Genomic DNA, 21,435 nt, shown 5'->3' with positions numbered 1-21,435 from the left:
TCTTCCTGGTGCTTAATTCATCCTGTGTATCATGATGACTCTTTAGGCCATCTTGAGTGTCTCTTCCCTAAACCCTTGTTTTGAGCCAGAATTCCTGTATGATGAGGCCAGTGCACCGGCCTGTATAACTATCTTCTGGACAAAGAAACATGAAAAGCTGATGGAGTCTCCTTGTCCTTGCATTCCCAGCTACTGTGGATGCTCCAAGAGAATTGCATGGGATTTATAAGCTGATTTAGGAATTTTTCTACAGCCACATCTTGTATTACTTGGTTATTTTTAGTATTAGTATCTCAATCCATTAATAACTTTTAACATTTGTCATTTAAAACCTCTCATTGTATCCTAAAGAAGGTAGCTGCTGTGCAGATTACTGCATTAGCCTGTGTTACTTTAACTCAGTTGTCATACCAATTACATGAACGACATACATAACTGAAGCTGAGGGTGAAACTTTCATTGTCTTTCAGTTCCTTTGCAGTTGTTTGTCTTAAACTGCCTGGGAAGTCCTCCAATGACCAATTTTCCTTTGGTCATCTGTGCACCCTCTCCTTGTTCGCCTAGCACTTGCGCGAAAAGGGTGGTTCAATCACTACAATGCAGCAACCACTGTGAGAAAAGGTGAGGAAATTGGTACCATGTCTTTGTCTGCTCCCTAGATAATTACACTGAATTCAAGCTCGGGTTGCTCTGGCTTGGCCCGTGAAGTTTTTAGGGTATATAGCAAAGATTGCGAGGAAAGGTGTCTCTCTGAATCTGTCTTTTAAGGTGGAGGACGTTTTAAATGTGACTCTGTTGTGGAGCTCGTATGTAAATTTTGTGTAAGTTTTATCCTTCCTTTTCTTAGACTTTTCGAAAAACTGCATATGTATACTGTAAATGAAGATACCTATTAAGTACCTTACCCTGGGTTTAGGAATTGCAGGTTCAATATCCCGCTTTTTGATGTGTTTATATAAAACAAATACCTGAAATTCTTAATGTTGAAATAAGCGGGCTATTTTCACTTAGACACTTACTAGTTACATAAAATTTTGTCCTGATCATATTTTTCTGGTACAACACCAAAATTTTCTAACATCTTATTTGCAGTGTGTACATGTGATGAATAGAATTGTAGAAAATGAAATGCAGTAGGTTTTGATTATGGAAAAAAAAAGCATTATGGCATGTTTACAATATACGTGATAGAGAATTCTAGACAGCTAGACATTATCATCTCATGCCTCCTTGCTGTCAATCCCAAATTTTGCCTGAGATTTTGCAAAGTTTTTGAGTCTTTTTGCCTAAAAAATGAAAACTGTTCATGAAAAATTACTGAAAATTGCTGAAAATTACAATGTTGTATCATTGCAACTGATGTGACTTTTCTGTTGCAGTGCTATCTCTCTTCAAGTTGTTTTTGTAGCTTGTGTTCTTCTGGTAGCTGCTTGCTCTCTGCCTTTTCAATCAATTTTAATTCTTTATATAACCTTTCAATTCAGTGTATTTAATGGTTTGGGATTTTGAGGGTCATGGGTAAATTTATTTTGTCTCTTTTTAAAATATCTATTCATGTTACCTCTGCCTTTTTCTTTTTGTTATTCTTGGTCAGCTGGAGTTTTTTCTAGCCTTTTTAATTTCTGCCACTCTTAACTTTTGGGTTTGCTGCTTCAGCTAGCCTGCTTAGTGCTGTGGTGCTCTTGTCTAGCCACTCAAAGTAGCTCTTGTTGATGATGATAAAAAATCAACAATAGCAAAGGTGACCAGTAATTTCAGCTAATTACAGTGTCTGCTCTCTGTCAATCAGCCTTACCCTGCATTCTCCGCAGTCTGCTTTCTCATTTTCCAAAACTCCGTCTTGTTAACTCCCATGTAGGTAGCTACAACAGACGTAGCGCTGATGGATGGCACGCATGGCTTTTTTTGGCTCTTCTGGAAGTGTTTGTTATGTCCCTGCATTTCCATGACATTCCATGAGAAGAGTTCCTATGCCCTGATGAATACTTCAAGGTTTCTTTAAAAATGTGTTGAGTAATGTATATACATCCAACGCACAGGGAAACACTATAAATGTACACTAGGTTCCATATGGTTCATACAGGTTGTTCACTGTTACTCAGTGCAGTGGCTTGTTTGGGTGGGATAATGGGGGCAAGATCTGCTCATTTTGTGGTCTTTCACATATTTCTCTCCCTCTTCTCCCCCCCCCCCCCCCGCAGGGCCTTTTAGATCCAGTTACAAATGATGAACATTTGACTTTACCCCTGGTAGGGTGACTTTGAGGATGGTTCTTATTATCCCTGCGACGGATTGATTTAAGTTGTTTACAACCTGCTCGTCATTGTTGTTTTTTTTTTTTCCCCCGGTGACATAATATGTTTGTAGGCTGTCATTATGCAATGTTTCATATCTATAGATGGCATTCCTATTTTCATACATAGTTACAGAATTATAATGGGTAATATAATAAGCAATTTCCTCCTTTGGTGCAGTCAAGCAGTAGCTCATACAACTCAAATGTCGGGGGAGGACAGGACAGGATTTGGAACTGGATTCTAGGGCAACACTGCTTGATTTTTGTATAGGATTTTTTTTTGTTGGGCTTTTTTTTACTGTTTTTATTTTTATACTGTGCAGATAGTCTCTAGCTTAGCTGTCTTCAGTGGCACAATGCAGTGCGCCCTTGAAAGGGTATTGCTATGTGAAGAGAGCACCCTGTCTTTTATAACTTTCCTTGCTGAGAAACTCCTGTTGTTCCTAGTGACACAGTCTGGTGATGTACATCGAACAGTCCAGTTGGCACTGAATACTCTAGTGCATTTTTTCACACCTGTGGGCTACTGCTAACACCTGAAAGCTAATCTGCATTCTCTATACTCATGCTTTACTAATACTAATCAAGTTCAAGGTTTGAGCTCTGGGCTAAGAGACCCGAAACATTTCATTGTAAAAATCCAGGAGGCAGACCACAGACAGTAACCCTAATCTTCAAAGGTAATGAAGCTTTCTACCTGCAGGTTAAAGATAGTCTTTTCAGGAGTTAATTCTGTCTGGTAATATAGCCCATGGATTTGTAGTGAGCACCTACCCAAACTAAGGGCCATGGTATCACCTTTTAGTCCATAGGCAGAGCAGTGTTCTCTTTACCTTGCTTCCTTCATTTCCAAATGCACTTTGAAAATGTATGCACGGTCTCCTTTCACGCCAAACTGCTATGCTATATTCCATATGCTATGGTTTTCCCTTTGTGGTGGGTGAATAAACCGCAGAGTATGGTCAGTTTAAGGGTTATGGGGCGGGATGGACAGGAAGGGTGGGTTGGTTGGTTGGTTGTTTTCATACAGTAGCAGAATGCATTCAGATACTGTAGCGATAGAGATAGGATAAATGTTTTTATAGAACAAGCAAGAATGTGGCTTGACAAGCACCGACTGTTTCAAATGAAATATGCAACATTTACCAGTGCCTGAAAATAACTTCGGAACAAACAGAAATCTCTGGAGTATTGTTTTGAAGAGATATACTATCCTGGATCACATATGACATGCAGAGACAGGCAGTATGTTAGGATGACATTCAATGTAACTTTCTTGTCCGAGTGAGATAAGTAGAAAGAATGGAATCTGCATTTTTAACCATTACAGTTATGAAAAATATACTTTTATTTACCTTTTATCTGACTTAATGTGGCTTTCCATATATCTATTTCATGCAGACAATGTAAGGGAAGCTTCACTGGACCCTATTGAGAGAATGTGAACCTGATGAACCCTATTAGATTAGATTGCATATTTTAAAGGTATTTTCCTATGCATTTTAAAAGTTATTACAATATGATAATTTATCTACCTTAAAAGCATCTCTCCCTGCCAAAGTACACAGGAGGAAATATCTTTTTAGAAAAGTCATGAGATACTTAGTAAAAATAATCTTTAGCACCAGACACATCAGTGCAGAACTCATATGTAAGGTGAAGGGGATCTGTAGCTGTGTTGTTCCTATATGCTCTTTCATCCATGAAGAGATACATATTCATACATTGATAATAATGACATTTCATATTTAAATCACTTTATAATTTGCAGGTGCTGCACAGATTTTAATTAGTGTCTCACCTTGCTTCCAGTCAGCTCATTCTTACTGAGTCAGAACACATTATTCCTTGGTATGCAATGTTTCAGCATAATCAACTTTCAGCTTGCAAACAATCTAAAATCTGTTCTTTCTAGTGTACAAGCAGTTCTTAAGACTTACACATGGCAAGGTCACTTGCCTTTGAATAATTATGATATAATTTGAAAACATAATTACCATCTGGGCAGTAAAATAATTTCCATCATTATCGGTCAAATGGCAAATTTCTAAGCTACGCTTAACTTCTGTCTCTCATTCCTTCTTCAGCTCTGCTTTAATTTTCATAAATTGAGTCTTGTATTTTAGTTGCATAGGAAGAAAAAGATACTGGAAAGGAACAAAAAGTATGCTGGTTTTTTTCACCTTTCTGCAGTTCATTTCCATGTAGACCTCTTTCTGTGGTCTTTTCTCCACTTCTGCAAACCTGCTAATGAAAACAAAAAGTAGGGTGCTTGCAAATGGTGCCAGCACAGTTAGCTAGATCCTTATCTGGGTTTGCCGGGAAGCATACGTGCTCAATCACTTAGCTATTAGATGAAGGTGATCTCAGTGCAGTGTAGTAGGGGTTAAAACTTTGGGTCTATATGAAATGGTTTTGGGATTTTGTTTTATCTGTTTCTAATGCTGGAGTCATGAAAACTTAAGAAAGCCTAGAATTTGAAGGTGAACATGCCAAGCAATTATTTTCCTATTATAATAGAGCTCTTGGTCATGTTTGACAACTTGACTTTTTGCATACTTGATCATCTCTTGCCAGCAGCAAATGTAAATGAGAGATACTGATTCATGCCTACCTTTGGACTGGTCAAGTGCTGTCCGTAAAACATTCTCTTCTTTCCTCTTGGCTTTTTGTGTCTCACACATGCATGCAAAAATCCACATGGAGTTAGCTGAATGATAGCTAGGGGAGTGCAGGTCTTGCTCTGCTCCTTAGTGCTGTAGTAAGTACAGTGTTACCTGGCAGTAAGCTATCAGGTGTTGCTCAGAAATGGAACCAGGATAGCATTGTAAAATCCTGCCCAGGGCTTACTGGTTTCCTGCCAAAGCATGAGATATGGTGAGTGTGGAGCCAGGGACACTGGGTATTGTGTTGAGGGTGATAGAGCTGCACCATGCAAATCACAATATTGTCCTTTTCAAGAGGCAGAGATGGTATAGTTGAATACTTTGTACTAAGTGCTGGGTCAGTCTGCGTGGTTTAGATCTGGTGACTGGTAATCCTGAGGGAGTTTGGTTTTTGAGAGGATCCTCTAGGCATAGTAACTAGGAGTCAAATTTGCAGCATGGAAAATGTTGGAAATAATACTATGTGCAGTCCAGGAGCCTGTGGGAAGCAGATAAAGTGGTGAGTGTTACTGCTCATTTGAGAAGAGGGTGAAAGCTGCTTGGATCTGTTTAAAAGATTTGGGTTCTACATGTTGTTTAAGTACATGCCTGATGTTAAGCATGCACATACTGTCCCAATTAAGCAAGACAGGTCTATTCCTAACATGCGATCAGCAGAGTTTAAATACGCTGTTGATATGTAATTACATCAGTTGCCTTGTCTTGTTCATTCACATAATGGCTTTCAGAGCAGAACAGTGTACTATAATTATTTTTTTTTAACTGGCAAAATGTTAAATCTAAGTAGTGTTATCACCTAGAAAATTCTGGAACATGGACAGGGCAGGCTTGTATTACATGTCAAACACTGTGTACAGGCTGCTGCCTGACATTGGATGCTGTCTGCAGCCAGTCTTCCTCAGTCTGACATGGCTGTGTGGTATCATTGATCCTTGCAGGTTTATGTACAGAAAAGATAAGATACTTGGATTCAGAAAAAGGTTCTTTGCTGCTTTATTTCTTGCTATAAGGAACATGGAAAGACACTTTCTTAATTACTGAATCTCAATGACTAGACTAGAAGTGGTACTGAGATAATGCTGAAATGTTGATTTTTAGTATTGCACTTTAATGTTAACTAAAACAGGGCTGGAGTGGATCAGTTGCTGTTACTAGATTACACAGTAAACAGGTGATGCAGCCCATTTCTTTATCTTTGCACCCTGTGCAAAAAAAACCCAGAAGCAGGAATCAAGCCTGCATGGTTTGAGACTTCTCTGCCTCTTTTCCAGCAGACTAACATAAAATACCAATATATTTGTGTCATACTGCCAACCAGGCTCTTTCCTGCAATGGTCTGAGTGGTGTTAGTTTGTCAAGCACCAGCGGTTGATACTTTTGTTTTCTTCCTCTCTCTCTTTCTTGAATAGTGGACTCAGCCCATACTTCTTTTGTTTTTGAAGCATACAAAAAGCATTTGATGCAGGTTTTGTTCACAAAACCAAAGATTGATCATAAAGATGTTTTCTTGATAATTTTACCTTTCAAAAATTCTAAGTTAAAATGGAACAGCATGGTGGGTTTTTTGTATTGCTCTTCTCCTTTAGAAAGTGAAAAAGCATAGCAAAGGTGGCTGAAGATAGAAGATGGAGAATGCCCTTGCTATTGATTTAAACTCTACCTACTCAGCAAAACAAGAGCCATAGGAATCACAGCTAGGCTTCCTTCACAGAACGTACTCATATTTAATATTGAACTCTATTAACAAGTAAAAATGTTTTGAGATAACTAAGATCAGTTTCTCTTGCCCAGATATAGCTAGCAAAGAAAAATATCTATCCTGTGCAAAGATCCTGTTGATTACAGGGGTTATCATTGTTAAGAAATGTGTATTTCAGAACTAGAATTAGGTATAAAATTCATTTTACAATGTAAATTTTGCCTGTACTCACTTTTGACCACTCTTTGTTCTTGTTACATTAGGAGCTAGAAATCGCCTCCTGTTCTGAATGACAGCAGCTCTGCCCAAAATCCTCAACCTTCTGCCAGCAGTAGATGCTTCAAAGGTTTTAACACCAGCTGTTACAGTTGGCTTTATGCTGTCCCCTATAGCTTAAAGGGAAGTTGGAGCTTTCTTAAGTGAGCCTGTGATCAGATCCTTTGACTTCCAACCTTACTGCTTTCTCATCATGCCAGGCAGGAGCAGAAGAGCCATTACCTATTGGGATCTCAGGAGCAGTGCCAGCAGCTTGTGTTTTCTGGCTCAGAGAAGGGGTGATGAGGGAGCGAGGGAGCAATGGCTGTCTGACAGGGATTACCTCAGGAGGCTGTGTCATATGCTCAGCTTATCCCATAAAGGCACAGAAAAGAGTCTGAGATACAGAGAACAGTGTCTGTTTGTTTTTTAAATAAAATTCAAGCTTGACACTGACATCTCACAGCTTAGCTGCAAAGTTAGTACTGTGCATGTGCTCAGAAAAGGATTTAACTGGCAGGCTTGATGTTAAGGACGGCAGTTTAGTTTGCAGTTTATTTTCTTGATGGTTTCTCTACCTTATGGAGACAATTACTTCTCAATCAATATGCAAGTAAAAATATCAGTAGATCATGGAACCATGGTAAGAGTTCTCATACAGAAATGCTTAGAAGATTGAAACTAGACAGCCAGGTCATAATTATGTATGGCTATTCTGCCCAGCATATAAGACAAGAAAACCATTGTATCTTGTATGTGGTATCAGGTTTTTATAATAAAGAATTTTTAATGTAGGGAACATAGTTTTTAACATTAAAATGGAAATCCTTTAATGCGTATAGTCTGGAAATTGAACAAACTGAAATAACATTCAAACTGGAAAAAGTATCTGTCAAGTTCACTCTGCTAAATCCAATCTCCAGGCTAAGGTAATGGTGAAATAATTTATTTTTGTCTTTCTGCTCTGCTAAAAGTATGCTGTGCTTAATGAGTCCCACCCCTGCATCCACAACACCCACAAAATGTGCAAGCATCCACCTGAAGCATTTGTGTGAATACATGCAGAAAAAGAAATGCGAACACACAATTACTCAATACTTTTTTTTTTTCTTGAAATAACAATGAATTGTAGCATCGTATCTGTAACTATGGAAAGGTCAAGAAATCTTTGAGTCTTCTGACCTCAAATTTTGAAAAGGTTTTGGTTTGGCTAATTTTAGGGGTAGAGTGGAGGAAGCTTAGTGCAAAAGGTGCTTGGCATTGAAAACAAGCACAGAACCCAGATCCCTATCCAGCTGAAACTGATGAAGGAAATCTTGCTAGCAATAAAAGAAAATACGGTCTGGCCTTTTCTCGTAGGAACAAGTAAACTGATCTTAATTATCACTGACCAAGAAATCCCATGCTCGTCTTGGTAATGTTTTGGTGTATATGCATCAGTGGAACACTTGCATTTTCCCTTTGTCTTAGGAATAACCTAGCAATCTGAACTGATGGTTGGTGTATCTGGTGAAGCGTTCATAGCCATAAATCATCATTCATGTTTTTCAGTCAGCAGTTTCAGACTGTTACTGTCTCTAGACTAGTGAATTGGCTCTAAACTTTCACATTACTGTATTTAATTTCTTTTTGACATTGTTAAAGTAAGTGAACAGGATGGAATGGAGACTGGGGCTGTCCTAGAACTGTCTTCTAGGACAGATGGTAATGGAGTGGGCTGCTGTTTTGGGACTGGGGGCTCTTTAGATTACTGAAAACGGTGAGAAGCACAAATGAAGGCTAGAATCACTAATAATCAAATGGGTGAGCAGGTGAAAATGAGAAAGTATCATTTTATGGCCATTCACATTACTTCTCACTGAACATCAGTAAACAGACTGTAGAGGTGGATCATCATTACCAATATCTGCAGTGGTGCTGTTAAACAAAAAATTTGCAATGTAAACGGAGGATATTCCAGGACGTTGTCAACACTCTTGACTCCAGACAATTTTATTTGACTTTTTGGTATGCATGAGTTCTGTCCATATGTATGTATGAGCTCATAATTGAGAATCATGAGTTTCAGGTAAAAGCTGGGGGAGAATGGGAGACTCCTCCTTATTCTCCTTAACCTGGCTGAGCATTTCTGGTCTATTTCAGGGCAAACAGTCAAATCACTGGTGAGGGTGCACCTGAAATTCAGGCTCTCTTTTATTGCCTCTTAGCTCCTGGCTGAGACCAAAAGCTGATGGATGCCTAGTAGCCATGTAAATGCTGTACCCCTGCATCCTTCCTTGTGAAGTAACCCATCTGTGAAAGGGAAAAGTGTTCCTGGGGGCAGGGGGCTGTCTTAGCTTGGAGGCAGAAAGCACTGGACAATGTTGTTCTGCTTGTAGCTCTCAGTCGAGTGATACCTGTGCAAGCAGTGATTTGTGACGGGGAGACACCATCTTCCAGTCAGGGACTAGTCTCTGCAAGATGGTGGAAAATCAACAGCCAAGAATAGTGGTTGTCCACTGCCTCCCAGTTGAGGCTGGAGTCAGACAGGCTTTCCACCTCCATCCAGTGTCACCCATGTTTTGTGGGTGTCTGATACCTCTCCCAGGTGCAGAGGTTACAGCCCTACGAGGTACTCACACCATTGCTGGAGCGTATGAAATATTGAATACTGAAGCAGTTTAAATGCTTCATTCAGTATTTGGTGAATAATTCAAGCCGTTTCAAAGCTAAACTGTATAAAGAACATCCTACCATGGTGTTCTTTACATTACTGTTTAGACTTTAACTGATAGATTTGGGTTTAGTTGTGGTTTTTCAGGGAATACATGCTAGTTTGGTGTTGCTGTTTCTATTTAACTCTTTGAAGTTATGTGTTATTTCTTAGCTGGTTAGCCCCAAGTACTAAGGATGATGTGAGCACAAGCTGCTGTTTCATAGTCTGTTCCCAAGTACCACCAGGAATTTGTTAGGCAGTTCCCAAGCTGGGTGAGATTTTCTTGGTCCTGCTTGGTTCTCCCCACTTTTTGAGACAGGAGTTCGTTTGCTTTTTACAGTTTGTTGACTCATCTCAAGAAGCAGAAAACGGGAAGAACAATCGCTGGTGACCCAGTGTGTAAACTAGATGCTTCCCTGAATACCTTTCAGAGACTTCTGTGAAGGCACACCGACTGGAATGCTGCTGACAGTCTTCATAGTCTTTAATCTGTTTTCTACCTTTTCTGGCCTTCATTTGCACTTCCCAGCTAAAACCAGTTCTGTTGATTCATCGCTTTGGGGCTTTTTGTGAAGATCATTGCAGAGAAGTCATTCTTTTATCAATCATTATTTGTTCACTCTTTCTAACAAACAGACTACCCTTAGACAACTGGACAGATATATAGCTAAATGTTGTAGGAGGGTAAGAAGATTTACAGTACATTTTTTGCTTACCTTTCTGTGAAACCATAACTGATGTGTTTTCCCTGCAGGCTTTTACTGTTCCTTTTTTTCCACGAGCATGCACCCTCCCACCCCAATTTCTTTCCCCTTCTTACATACCTATTTAAATTTCTGGCTGTAGCCACAGCATTTCCTACTCAAGTATTACCTTTGAATGGGGATAATTTTTTGCTGTATGTTTAAAATTTATTGGTTTGTTTAGCTCTGGTTCCCTGTTGCTGCTGACTTCACAGGAACTGACATTTCCCACTTAAGTTTTTATCTGGATTAAACCATGTTCCTGACTGGTGTTAGGAGAGTGTGTCCATGCTTTCTTTACAAATCAGAGAAAAATGAGATCATTGTCACTTAAGGGCGCTGCTTCAAGAAAGGTAAATATTTTGCTTCACTCTGCTTAATCACATTTCGATATCCATTCTCACTTATATAACAATTAGTCAGCATTGATTTGGGCTGATAAATAGGGATTGTACTCTATATCAGAGGGGATTTAATTCTGCTGATGTTTGAAGGGTTTTTGAGTGTATAAAAGAGTGTAGAAGAAGAGTGGAGAGTGTATAAAATTTCTTTAGTGTGGAAGGTGCTGTATAATCTTAATTTAAGTCATCCCAGCTTTGCCTAGATGTCTCAATGCCTTGGCTGTATTTTAGAAATAGAAAATACCGTCTGTGGTTCTGGGAAAAGACTAAGAGATGTGAACCTGGGAGAGGTGAGTGAATTACTCAGCTTGGAATAATATCAGAAGTCTAACTCTTTAAATTGTTCACATGCAACTTGCAGGAATATGTAATGCTACTCAGTCTTTAAGCAGATACATTGATATTAATCAAGTTTCCTGCAATATTTAAATAATCTCTTCTATATTTCTGCTTTTCATTAATTATATGTCTTTACTTTGTTTCAGAGATGCATTTGAAGTATATTTTATTGACTTTCATCTATAATCCAGAGGTTGTGATGCTTATCGAGTTTTCACTGACTTTGGAACTTCAAATGTCAAACACTGTCTGGTCTCACAAAAATTTTTATTTCTGATGTACCCAGGTGAAAGTCTTCTGACGTCTTGGTTTCTGCTTGTCTATAGAACTATCAGCCCAGTAAGGCAAAGGTATTGCATGGTTTGGTGAAACTGCTGTGTGGTCTGTGGATACTAACAAAGCCCTTTGACATGCATGTGTACAAAGGGATATATAAATGTAAAAGAATCAGTAAGCTTTCCACAAAGGGGTCTGTGAAGATTAAACAATCTTCTCTGTTACCTAGCAAATTGTAGGGGGCTGTTTCACTTTATCACCTTGTCTCTATGCAAAAATATTTTAATAAGGAAAATAATACAGATTCTATTGTAGTAACTACATTTCATGCACTCCTTTGTCAACAGTGCGCTGAAAAAGGTAGTTAAGTTCATGGTGATGAGTGTATTTTAAACATCTGAATCCACAGATGCAGATGGATCTGCATTTTGTCTGATGTACCTGGCATATAAGATTAGGAGGATGGCTAAATGGTTTGTGTTTGTACTTATGGAATTTAAAATGGTTTTCTAAGAGGGGGGAGATGATGTTGTACTTTATTCTTGGCATGGTCAAATCATCAAATGACATGTACTTAACAGTCTTTCACTAACTAAACCACAAATAGTTTGATATGTGCAGACATGTGCACAGGAAGAATTGATCTCTGTTTCTTTAGCTGTAGTAAAATGTGTAGTAAAATGTGGTGTTTTGAACGCACGCTTAAAATGAGAGGGGAGATGGCAAGGGAAGAGATTTGCTGCAAAGGGTTTATTTGTGTGGGGAAATTATGCCTATTCAGCCCCTGGCGCAGATTTGCAGGGCTCTGAATTTTGAGCTGGGTCCTGCAATGTAAGAGTCAGGAGAAGTAAAGAAAAGGAGCGGGAAAAAAAATTTCCTTTGTTCGTGGTGTTGCTTATGCATTTTGTCTAATGATTCTTTAGGGCACAGTGAGCAATTCCTGGTGCAGAAAGCAGGGCTGGGATCTCTGCACCTCTCTGGGTAATGTTCTAGGCACAGACTTGTTTTTTCTTGCATATTCACTCTCTGAATCTCGTTTTCTTTTCTGCCTGGTGGCAGCCTGGTAACAGACAGCTGGAGCACTCCTCTGGGAGGCAAGATATGTCGGTCTCCTTGGCAAAGAGCCTGACCTCTACCATTTTATAAGCAAAGAGTGACAGTGCTATTAATAGATCTCTCCTCCAGCCACGTTTTCAAAGGAGTATAGCCTGATTGCTGTGCTTGGTGCTGAGCTTAGATATCAGCACATGCTAGGTGTGTTGTGAGTATTGGGAATGAATTGGGCCCTTGAGGGGCATTAAGTTCAGAACAGCGTCAGGGAGCTCTGCAGAATCTACATGGGAGGAGGCGCCTCCTTCCCGGCTCCATCAGCCAGCTGAGGGCACAGCCCTCTCCTGCCCAGTAGCTGAGCTGTAGACATTTAACTCTAGGCTGCTTTGGCAATAACATATAGGTTCCCACCATCAGCAAAAAAAGTTGGGGCCCTGCTTTGGGCTTAGTGATTTTTCCAGTCTTTTGGCTCTTTGGTTGTCTGGAACCTCTCCCATTTCCACTGAGATCAAAGAGGGCTGACTGGTAGCTTTGTGTTTGACTGCGGACAGGTGGTGGGCAGGGTTTCCTTCTCTCCTAGATGTGGCTGTCAGAAAACTAAACACAGCAGTCATCAGTAATGAATCTTTTGCTATTAAAAGGAAGCATTATGATTTAGATTAAAACTTTGAAATAAATGAATCTCTTTGAAAACATAAGCTTCCTTGGAAGAGTGAATTCAAAATTATTTGTTCAATATTCCCCAGTTACCTGCCCTTTGACTTATAGACATGACTCGGATCAGTTTTGTGTTGAATGCAAGGGAAGAAAAATGCATTAAACACTTTTCAGCTTTTTAGTAGGAAACCGCACGCTCAGTCTTTGCTGGGAAACACGCTAACAACTGGAAAGTGAACCAAAATTCAGGTCATATTTATAAAGCCAAGTGTTCTTGCATATGAATATTCTCATTAATGCTTTGTAACCCAGATGGACTTAATTTCTCATTAAACATTTTTGTGGCAATTTAACAAGGCTTGCATGGAGCCAGCATTATATTTTAAAAGGTCTGCATTTGTCAAGGTCTTTCTAAACGTCACATTAAGTGGGTGGGGTGAGAGAATCCTACGGAGCTTAAAAACCCTTGCCAACAGCCCAGAAAAATTATTAGACTATGTAAAAACCTGAATTTCACAGTAAGAACAAAGCTTACGTCTCCTAATGGAAATTTTGCCAAATCATCTTCCAAATACCTCTGGTTATTGTTTTACTTCAGGTGCAAATATGTGGGGCTCAGTCTTCAAAGTCTTGTTTACAGGAGATGTTTCTGTGATTTAAAACAGATTTATTCATGTAGGACCCGGTCTTGGAAAGACTTACAGGTGTACTTTACTTATGTGCCCTGCATAGTTCCATCCAAGTCAGTGAAAGCTTGAACTGACAAAACAGGAATTGTAAGAGCTCACCCAGAAATAAGAATTTGCAGAACCAGGCCTGAAATCTTTTTATTATGCAGTAGAGAAGAAGTTTTAAATTAATGGTCTACAGCCACAAAAAACCCCCACAGGATTAAAATTAAATAAATAAAGGAACCCCAGCGCCAGTTCTAGATGGGTTTCCCCTCTAGTTCTCACCCTATGTCCTGCCACACTTTTCATTTCAATCAAATCTCTTTTGTGGAGAAAATCCTTGGGGTAATTTAGAAGGAAGATGAACAGTAACTTGGCTATTTAACTTAATCCTCAAAATTGTTCATTGATCATTGATTTCGTAACTAATGATGAAGAATTTTTTATTGACTTAAAGGGTCCAATTCTCCAGGCATAATGCTGCCCAGATGAAACTTTGTGTCCATGTCCGTAAATTGACACCATCACTGTACAGAGCCTTAAGCGATTTCTGTTGTCAAGAGTAAGATGGTAGAATTCATTATTGCTTTTCTGACTTTTACTGTGTTGGCTATGTAACTGTCTAACTGAAAATGGTTAACCCTTGAATGCTTTGAAATTTAGAGAGGCATTGGAATTTTGAACATCAGATGTTCCCTGAAATGAAACACAAAAAACTCATAAATTAATTGCATTTACAAGAAGTTTGCCATTACAAGCAAATCAACATTTTAAAAGAAATTTACATTTCACCTAGTTCTAGATGAGACATTCCAAGACCAATAGCTAAGGAGAGGGGAAGAAAAATCACAGATAGCATGCATCTTACTGTATGGCCTTACTTCAGGAAGAAATTTAAGGACGTGTTGAAGAGAGCCCCTGGACAGAACAGCATTTAAGCAGGTGCTTTACTTGCACTTACTTCAAGACTTAAATATGTTTAAAATTAAATGCATGTGAAAGAGCAGTGTATAGGGGCCTCAAGGAATTAAAGCCCTTCAGAGTGATTCTTAACTGGTGGCAAATGCTCCTCTTAGTGGTTTTTCTAAAGTTATCAGAATAAAAACTTTATAATGTAGATGTCATTAAAAGAAAAGAAACAGTGCATTTTCCAAGGGAGTGATGTCAGATCTTTTATGATTGTTCTGTAGATTACCACTTCAGGAAAACTAACAAAATGGTTATTGGATTTAAAAGTTATTCTCTGTAAGTAAATGTCGCTTTTAAATACCTCAGCTATTATGTTTGTGTTGCATTACTTTAGGGATTTAAATGGTACCCTTTACATATTTTATCCAATTCTCTGATGTTCACTTAGTGAGTTAAAATTAAGATAAGTTGCGTATATGGAACAGCTTGCTGGCTGTAGATAAGCTGATTTAAGCTACCGTAAGTGGGACTAAAAGTAAGGCACTTGGTTATTCAGAAGACACATACACAGTTATGTTTGTGAAAGAAACATGTTTAATAGCATGTAAATTTTAGTTTGAAATCAAAACAGAGTCTATGGAAATATGGTAAAGACTGACCGCATCTTTGCCTTGGGAGGGAAAGGCTAAGAATGTATGTTTAGTTATGTCAGGGGTGTGTGTGTCCAAATAATTTTTACTATATAACCTTCTCACAATATTTATTTGTATTTATGTGCCTCAAATGCCCCCCAGATGTTTTGAGATGTTTAACCTACAGAGAGTTCTCTTCCCCCTTCTCTTCTCTCCATCTAATATGCATAATTTTTTTCTTCTGACAACGTGAAGTGCCCTTTTCTTGTTGTCATTAAGAGAGGACTAGCCCCCCTAGGAATGGTTGGTAAACCTGGCCTGTGGTAGTCGCAAGTTCCTCTTTGACAGCCTGCCTAGAAATCTCTGTTCTTTCACCTTCAAATTTCACCTTTGAAGTTTGGGCAGGGATTGACTTTTGATCCCATAAGTTGATGTTTTATTTTTAAATATTCACCTAGCCTGCACTTTTTGATACTAAGCATCTTCCACAGGTCTAATCTTCCCATCTGTAATTTTCATGCATCTTAAGAGGCACCAGCATTATCTGTCCCTCTAAAATAACCTGGAGGGACTTGACCAATTACCATCCTCAAACCTACTTGCCTTAACATCCTTTTCTCTTTGCAGAATACTTTGTTGCTTTCCTTCCGTTTTTGGCTCGTTGACCACCAAATAACTATTGAGTTTTCTTTTTTTGTGAGTATGTGAATTAAGATAAAGTTGTTGCACGTTGGCACCATGTTTTTCAGCTAAGTCTGCCTTCCTTGCACATTTACAGTAAATGTGTAATCTGTTTATGAGCTGTTAAGACATTCTGCTATGAGGGTGTTTCTTTAAGTTGTGTTAGTCTGCCATGAGGACCCATGATTACTTTTATGTGCTACTAGTCCCTGAACTGGGGGTTTTGAGCTTCTCTGTGGATTTTCTGCGATTAGAGATGGAAATAGTCTTAAAAACTGCGTCGAAGCTTAAAATGAAATGTTTATGTAATGCTGTTCTGCATATGGCGTAGCAGATCAGTGTGCTCTACGGCAACCTCTCCGTTTTTGTAAACCCTGATTTCCTAGTCGCAGTACAGGAAAGTAGGATAGATGGAAGGTAGATGGTGGTATTGGTAAGAAGGAAAAAATTTGGGAAGCACGCAGATCTGTAAGACATCAAACTGTAGCAGACTTTGCCCTGTAATGTCTCTCTCTCCCTGCCTTCTTCCTTCCCTCCTCAGGATTTTGTTAATGCATTGGAGGACAGAACAACTTTCCTAATGTAAGTAACTGTACTGTAAGAGGCTCCATTTCTTCCCCTCCCCCCCGGGGGGAAGTGAGCGTGGGGCTGTGTGGAACTTAGCTGCTGGCTGGGTTTAAACCACAACAAATTATTAGTTACGAAATGTGTGTTGTGTCATAAATGATAATACAGAAGGAATGTGTTTCTTCTGTCTTCTGCCTTACTATTCATTGGTTTATTCTCCCTCACCCTTTAGTGTCAATGTAGCCTTCTGTAGTCAAACGAGTACTTTTCTGTGTAAACACCCAGGGGAAGGTATGGAGAAATTAGATTCTAAACTACCATGATGCTCAAAAATAAACAACATGCATTTTTGCAATGACAAGGGCTCTTGAGGTGGTTCTGTTGCAAGGCAGTTTTGGTTTTATCAGAGCACAAAGCGGCTGGCACGGAGTGGGCGTCTGGCCCTGGCTGCACGCTGAGTTGTCTATTGCTTGTATGCAGGCCTGCCAATGTAGGAGTGTGAGCACAACAACACAACATGGATATGATGTGCTTGCGTGATGGGGTAGCAAATATTTTTTTTCCTGATGTGTTCTGTACCATAATAATTATATTCTCATTAATTTTTCTGCATAAAAAAAACACAGGAACATATAGAATTGCTCTTCATGCTGCTTGAGGGAAATGACTCAACATCCATCAGTCCTTTATACCTACTTTAAAGTTGCCAATGGGAATGCCCTGACAAGGGAAGGCAAGACCACACAGTCTGAGGGCGGTTAGAGCCCTTGTGACAAAAAATGGCAGCTAGCCTTCATTCTATTTTCCTATGGTAACTAGCAGGGAAGGAGAGAGGTGTTGCTTTCTGCTTTGCATTTCTCCTCTGGGCAAGGGGGCAGACTCTCCACAGATCTGGAGGGGAAGGTTGAAGTGTTAGTAAGGATTACATGACTCCTCTTGGCTTCTGTCCTCCTTCAGACAGGTCTTCACAAGGATAGTGCAAGTGAATTTTCAGTTGCACAATTGTCGTGGGCCTCACTAGGAACTAAAACTTCACTGACCTTGAGTTATTGCTGCTCAATTATCTAGATGCTGCTGTTAGACACTAAAAAGACTAGAAAATAGTCTATTTTTCTCTGCACAGTAATCTGAAAGCCATTCAGGCCAAACCTAAAGTGAGCTGCGATTGCAAATGAACAAGCTGGTACTGCTGGGCTGTTCCTGGCAATGCCAGTGCCAGTAGAGGCTGCCTGTGCTGACAAGATGGCTGGTGCCACACAGAGCTCTGTCTCAGTGCAGGGAAAGGGACAGTGCGGAAACCCAGAGCTACTTCTGCAATAAAAGCTACCTTTTTTGCTGTTGATTTAACCCAGCACCCTATAAGGTCAGTAGAAAGTTTTCCTTAGGGCTTAGAGTAAGGTCTCCGTCACAGAGATGTCTCTTTGGTGTCTAGTTACTTTTAAATGCTGTGTTTCAGTAAATATAAGACAGCAGGAGCTTTGCTGAGAGTGGCAGTGCGGTAGTGTCCTGTTTCGGGCTCCTTTGGCTGAAGCTCTGTGAAACAAGGTACTGCCATGCTTGCAGGGCTGCAGGGGCACGGAGGTGCGGCTCTCAGGATTGCAGTTTCTTGGCTGTGGAGTGTGGCTGACAGCCCTCCTCCAGCCAGCCTTTGAGGGGAACTGGTAATGACAATGGGCCCTGCCTGAAAAATAGAACAATTGGCCTTTAAAAAGGGAGAGGGAAGGTGTTGGGAAAGTATGTCCTAAGAGGGGATGAGCTGCTTTGGTCTTTCATTTCTGCAGTCCTTTGTGTAGAAGGAATTTGTCCAAAGCAGTGGGGTCTGTGGCTCTGCTCTCTTCACCCTCTGTGCCAGAGCCCTGCAGGGGATCCTCCTGGTTACAGACTGCGAAGACATACCTCTCTGCTATTAAACTAATTGATTGCAATTGCAAGTGTCTACTATTGTCACACGGTTTCTTTTTATATGTGAGAAGACTAGACAGAGAAAAACATAAGAAGGGGAGAGAGAAGAAAACCACAACATAAATAAGAACTATTGATCTTAATTTCTGTTTATTTTCGTATGCTTAGTGAAAGGCGCACTTATAGTGAAAATCACTATGAATGTAATCAGATGTTCCCTGTAGCAGGTTGAAGTAAGAAGGTGTATTGATGTTATGCTTAGAGATAATTTGGAGCATTTGACAGTTGGTGTTTTAATGACTTCTCTTTACCTTTTAATTACTCTCATCGCTTTATTTTACCCCGTTACCCTATTTTCTTACTTCCTAAGGTTAGAAATAGAGGACTGTATTAGCTTCCCTTTTAAATTTTTAAGCTAGTATTTATCTCTGAATTTAAAAAAACTGATAACCAGAGATAAAAATTTCACTGCAAAAAATTTCCTTTAATTATCTTAGCAACTAGGAATAGTCTCAAATATGAGTACAGTGAGCCACGCTGAAGGAATGACAGCTGAGGAGAACTGTCACCGGCACTTCACATATACCTCATCTTCTTGCTGGCACCCATGAGCTGGATGGTGACTCTACTGCTTCAAAGTGTTGACAGAAATATGTGACTTTTTCAGATAAAGGCTGGCCAGTGGCCATGCCCTACTTGGAAAATGCCAGGAGTGGATGTTGCTCTCTAGGCAGGAAGTGACCCAGAAAACAGTGTCAGCTTTCAGAATCCCATTGCTTCTGGTATTTTTACTGAACAAGCACTGCTTCCTGGACACTTACAGGCATCAACTGAAGGCTAAGGTTCTGACTCCTGGATTCAGTTTAAATACAGAATATAATTGCATACAGGTTGCTTCATACAGGTTTTGGGATTTTTTTTTGGTACATGTGATCTGAAGGTCATTAGGCAGACATGATCCTGAGAGTATAATATGAGAACCAGATAAGAAATATTTTCAGTTCATGTAATTTTTAATGAATTATTTAAAAAGAAAAAAATGACAAGCTTTTAAAAATAATACATGTTTGCGTGTGTACATTTCAGACAAATGGAAAATATTCTATGGGTTATGACTATATATGACTTCATAATATTTTAATTTTTTTAAGAGTCTTATAATTTAATGTCACATGAAGATTACATGTAATTTCTGTGTATATAAATTGACTTCCAACTACAGCAATTTAGAAAATCTGAGCATTTGTCTTTCGCCATTTTAGGAATATAGTTTATGCTATACGTTTGCCTAATGCAGAATTTCCGTGATCGCAAAATTCTTTTTGCCAAATGGTATTTGCACATATTTCATGAAGTGAAACTTCATGATCATGATCACTTCATGATTTCATGGTCTACAGCTTTCCAGAAACGAGGTCAAGCTCTGTAAATAGAGAATGTCAGGTAATAATTCAAATCCTTTTTTTATACCACAAAAATAAGAAATTTGTTATGTAGTGGATGTTTTTCTGAGATTTCTGTGAAATCTCTAATAGTGTTGCTTATCTGTTGTTTCACCTACAGGTACATTTATGTTCCGATGGGAGGATCTCAGTCCAGCCTGCTGGGAACGCTCTTTTCCACGGCCCTCGCTTTTGCCTTTGTAAGCTTCTGGCATGGAGGGCAGAGTTACCTGTGGTACTGGGGTGCACTTAATTGGCTTGGAGTAATTGTGGAAAATGGTGTCAAGAGGATACTTTCTATTTCGCTTGTTCAAGAACTAATTGTAAGTTGAATCTCTCTTTGTTTCGTGTTCTTGTTTCCTGGCTCCATGCTCATCTGAAGTTCTTGGTTACTCGTTTGGCTTAATCTAGATTAAAAGTTGTGCTTGACAGATAAAAGAGTTAGTGTTCCCTTACCCACCCTCCAGTATTCGAGGCAAACCATATAACTAGGAATTTGTGAAAGTATGAGCAAAGCAAACACTGAAATATGCATGGTCTTAAAAGCTTCCTCTGCAGTCCTAGAGTAAGCAACTGCTTGTCACATTGTATATGGCTGAACAGAAGCCAGTTTTAATATTTGTATTCTGATTTCACCCAGGATGACCTTAATATATTCATTTTCACTAAAATTAGGAGTGTTTATTTCTAACCATGTGTTTCCTGGACAAATGCGTGTGTAGCAGCTGCTTGCATCTGGGAACAAGCTTACACTGGGAAATCTTATGCCACTGAAGAGCCAAGTAAAGAAAATACTATTTTGCTTTTAAGATGTCTGATATTTTCACTTATACTTTTGACCTTCATGCTGTCATTTCCAAAGGAAAACTGCTTTGACATGCAATCATATGCAAAAAGCACTATTTTAATTTTGATGGTTGTTTTAGTCTGCAGGTTTGCTCACTATTAAATCCCAAATCTTCCAACAACTGGTTGTAAGAATAAATAATTCCTACGTCTTGCTTCCTTAGTAGTGATAAGCACACAGGATTTGTACTCCTATATAATGTTGTGGTGGTGGTGACTCACTCTGCAGCCTGATGAAGTCCTGATGCTCAAGTAATTATGCTTTTTCTCCATCCCACCCATCTCAGTTGTGGCATCCCATGTGTGGCAACTGATAGAGCTAAGTAATTTAGTAGCCAATAACAGCCAGTGTTACCTTGTATCATCCAAGTGTCCATCACTGCAGATTCAGTGACAGTCTGGAAGCAGCCTTTTTCCATCCTAGAGAATGAATTTATCAGATCCATTAATCCTCCCTCTAGGGTAAAACCGAACTTCACCATCTGACCAGCTGCATACATTTGTCTCTGGACTGGAAGACAACATAGTTTTTTAGGCATCCAGCTGGATGAGTAAATATAAATGTAGGGACTTTTTGTACTTCGTGTCACTGTATTAGAAATTTTTAAAAGAACTCTTAAGGAATTAAGTGCTTAAATACTGTAGAAATTATAAGGACATGGCATTATGAAGGGGGTTATATGTGTTGGATTAATTTCTACCACACAG

At 39.3% G+C, this 21,435-nt stretch overlaps 1 protein-coding gene across 1 annotated transcript in view; it reads left to right on the top strand.

The window, feature by feature from the left end:
• HHAT (hedgehog acyltransferase) overlaps positions 1-21,435 on the top strand; it is a 161,487-nt gene that overhangs the window by 57,654 nt on the left and 82,398 nt on the right. Inside the window, exon 10 of the mRNA XM_075088980.1 lies at positions 20,003-20,204. Coding sequence (XP_074945081.1) covers positions 20,003-20,204 — 202 coding nt within the window. The remainder of the gene's footprint in view (positions 1-20,002; positions 20,205-21,435) is intronic.

The sequence above is a fragment of the Phalacrocorax aristotelis genome, chromosome 3 (assembly GCF_949628215.1).
Source record: "Phalacrocorax aristotelis chromosome 3, bGulAri2.1, whole genome shotgun sequence".
In the NCBI taxonomy this organism is placed as follows: Eukaryota; Metazoa; Chordata; class Aves; order Suliformes; family Phalacrocoracidae; genus Phalacrocorax; species Phalacrocorax aristotelis.
Note: the sequence above shows the minus strand (reverse complement) of the source record. Positions and strands in the feature narration are given on the sequence as shown.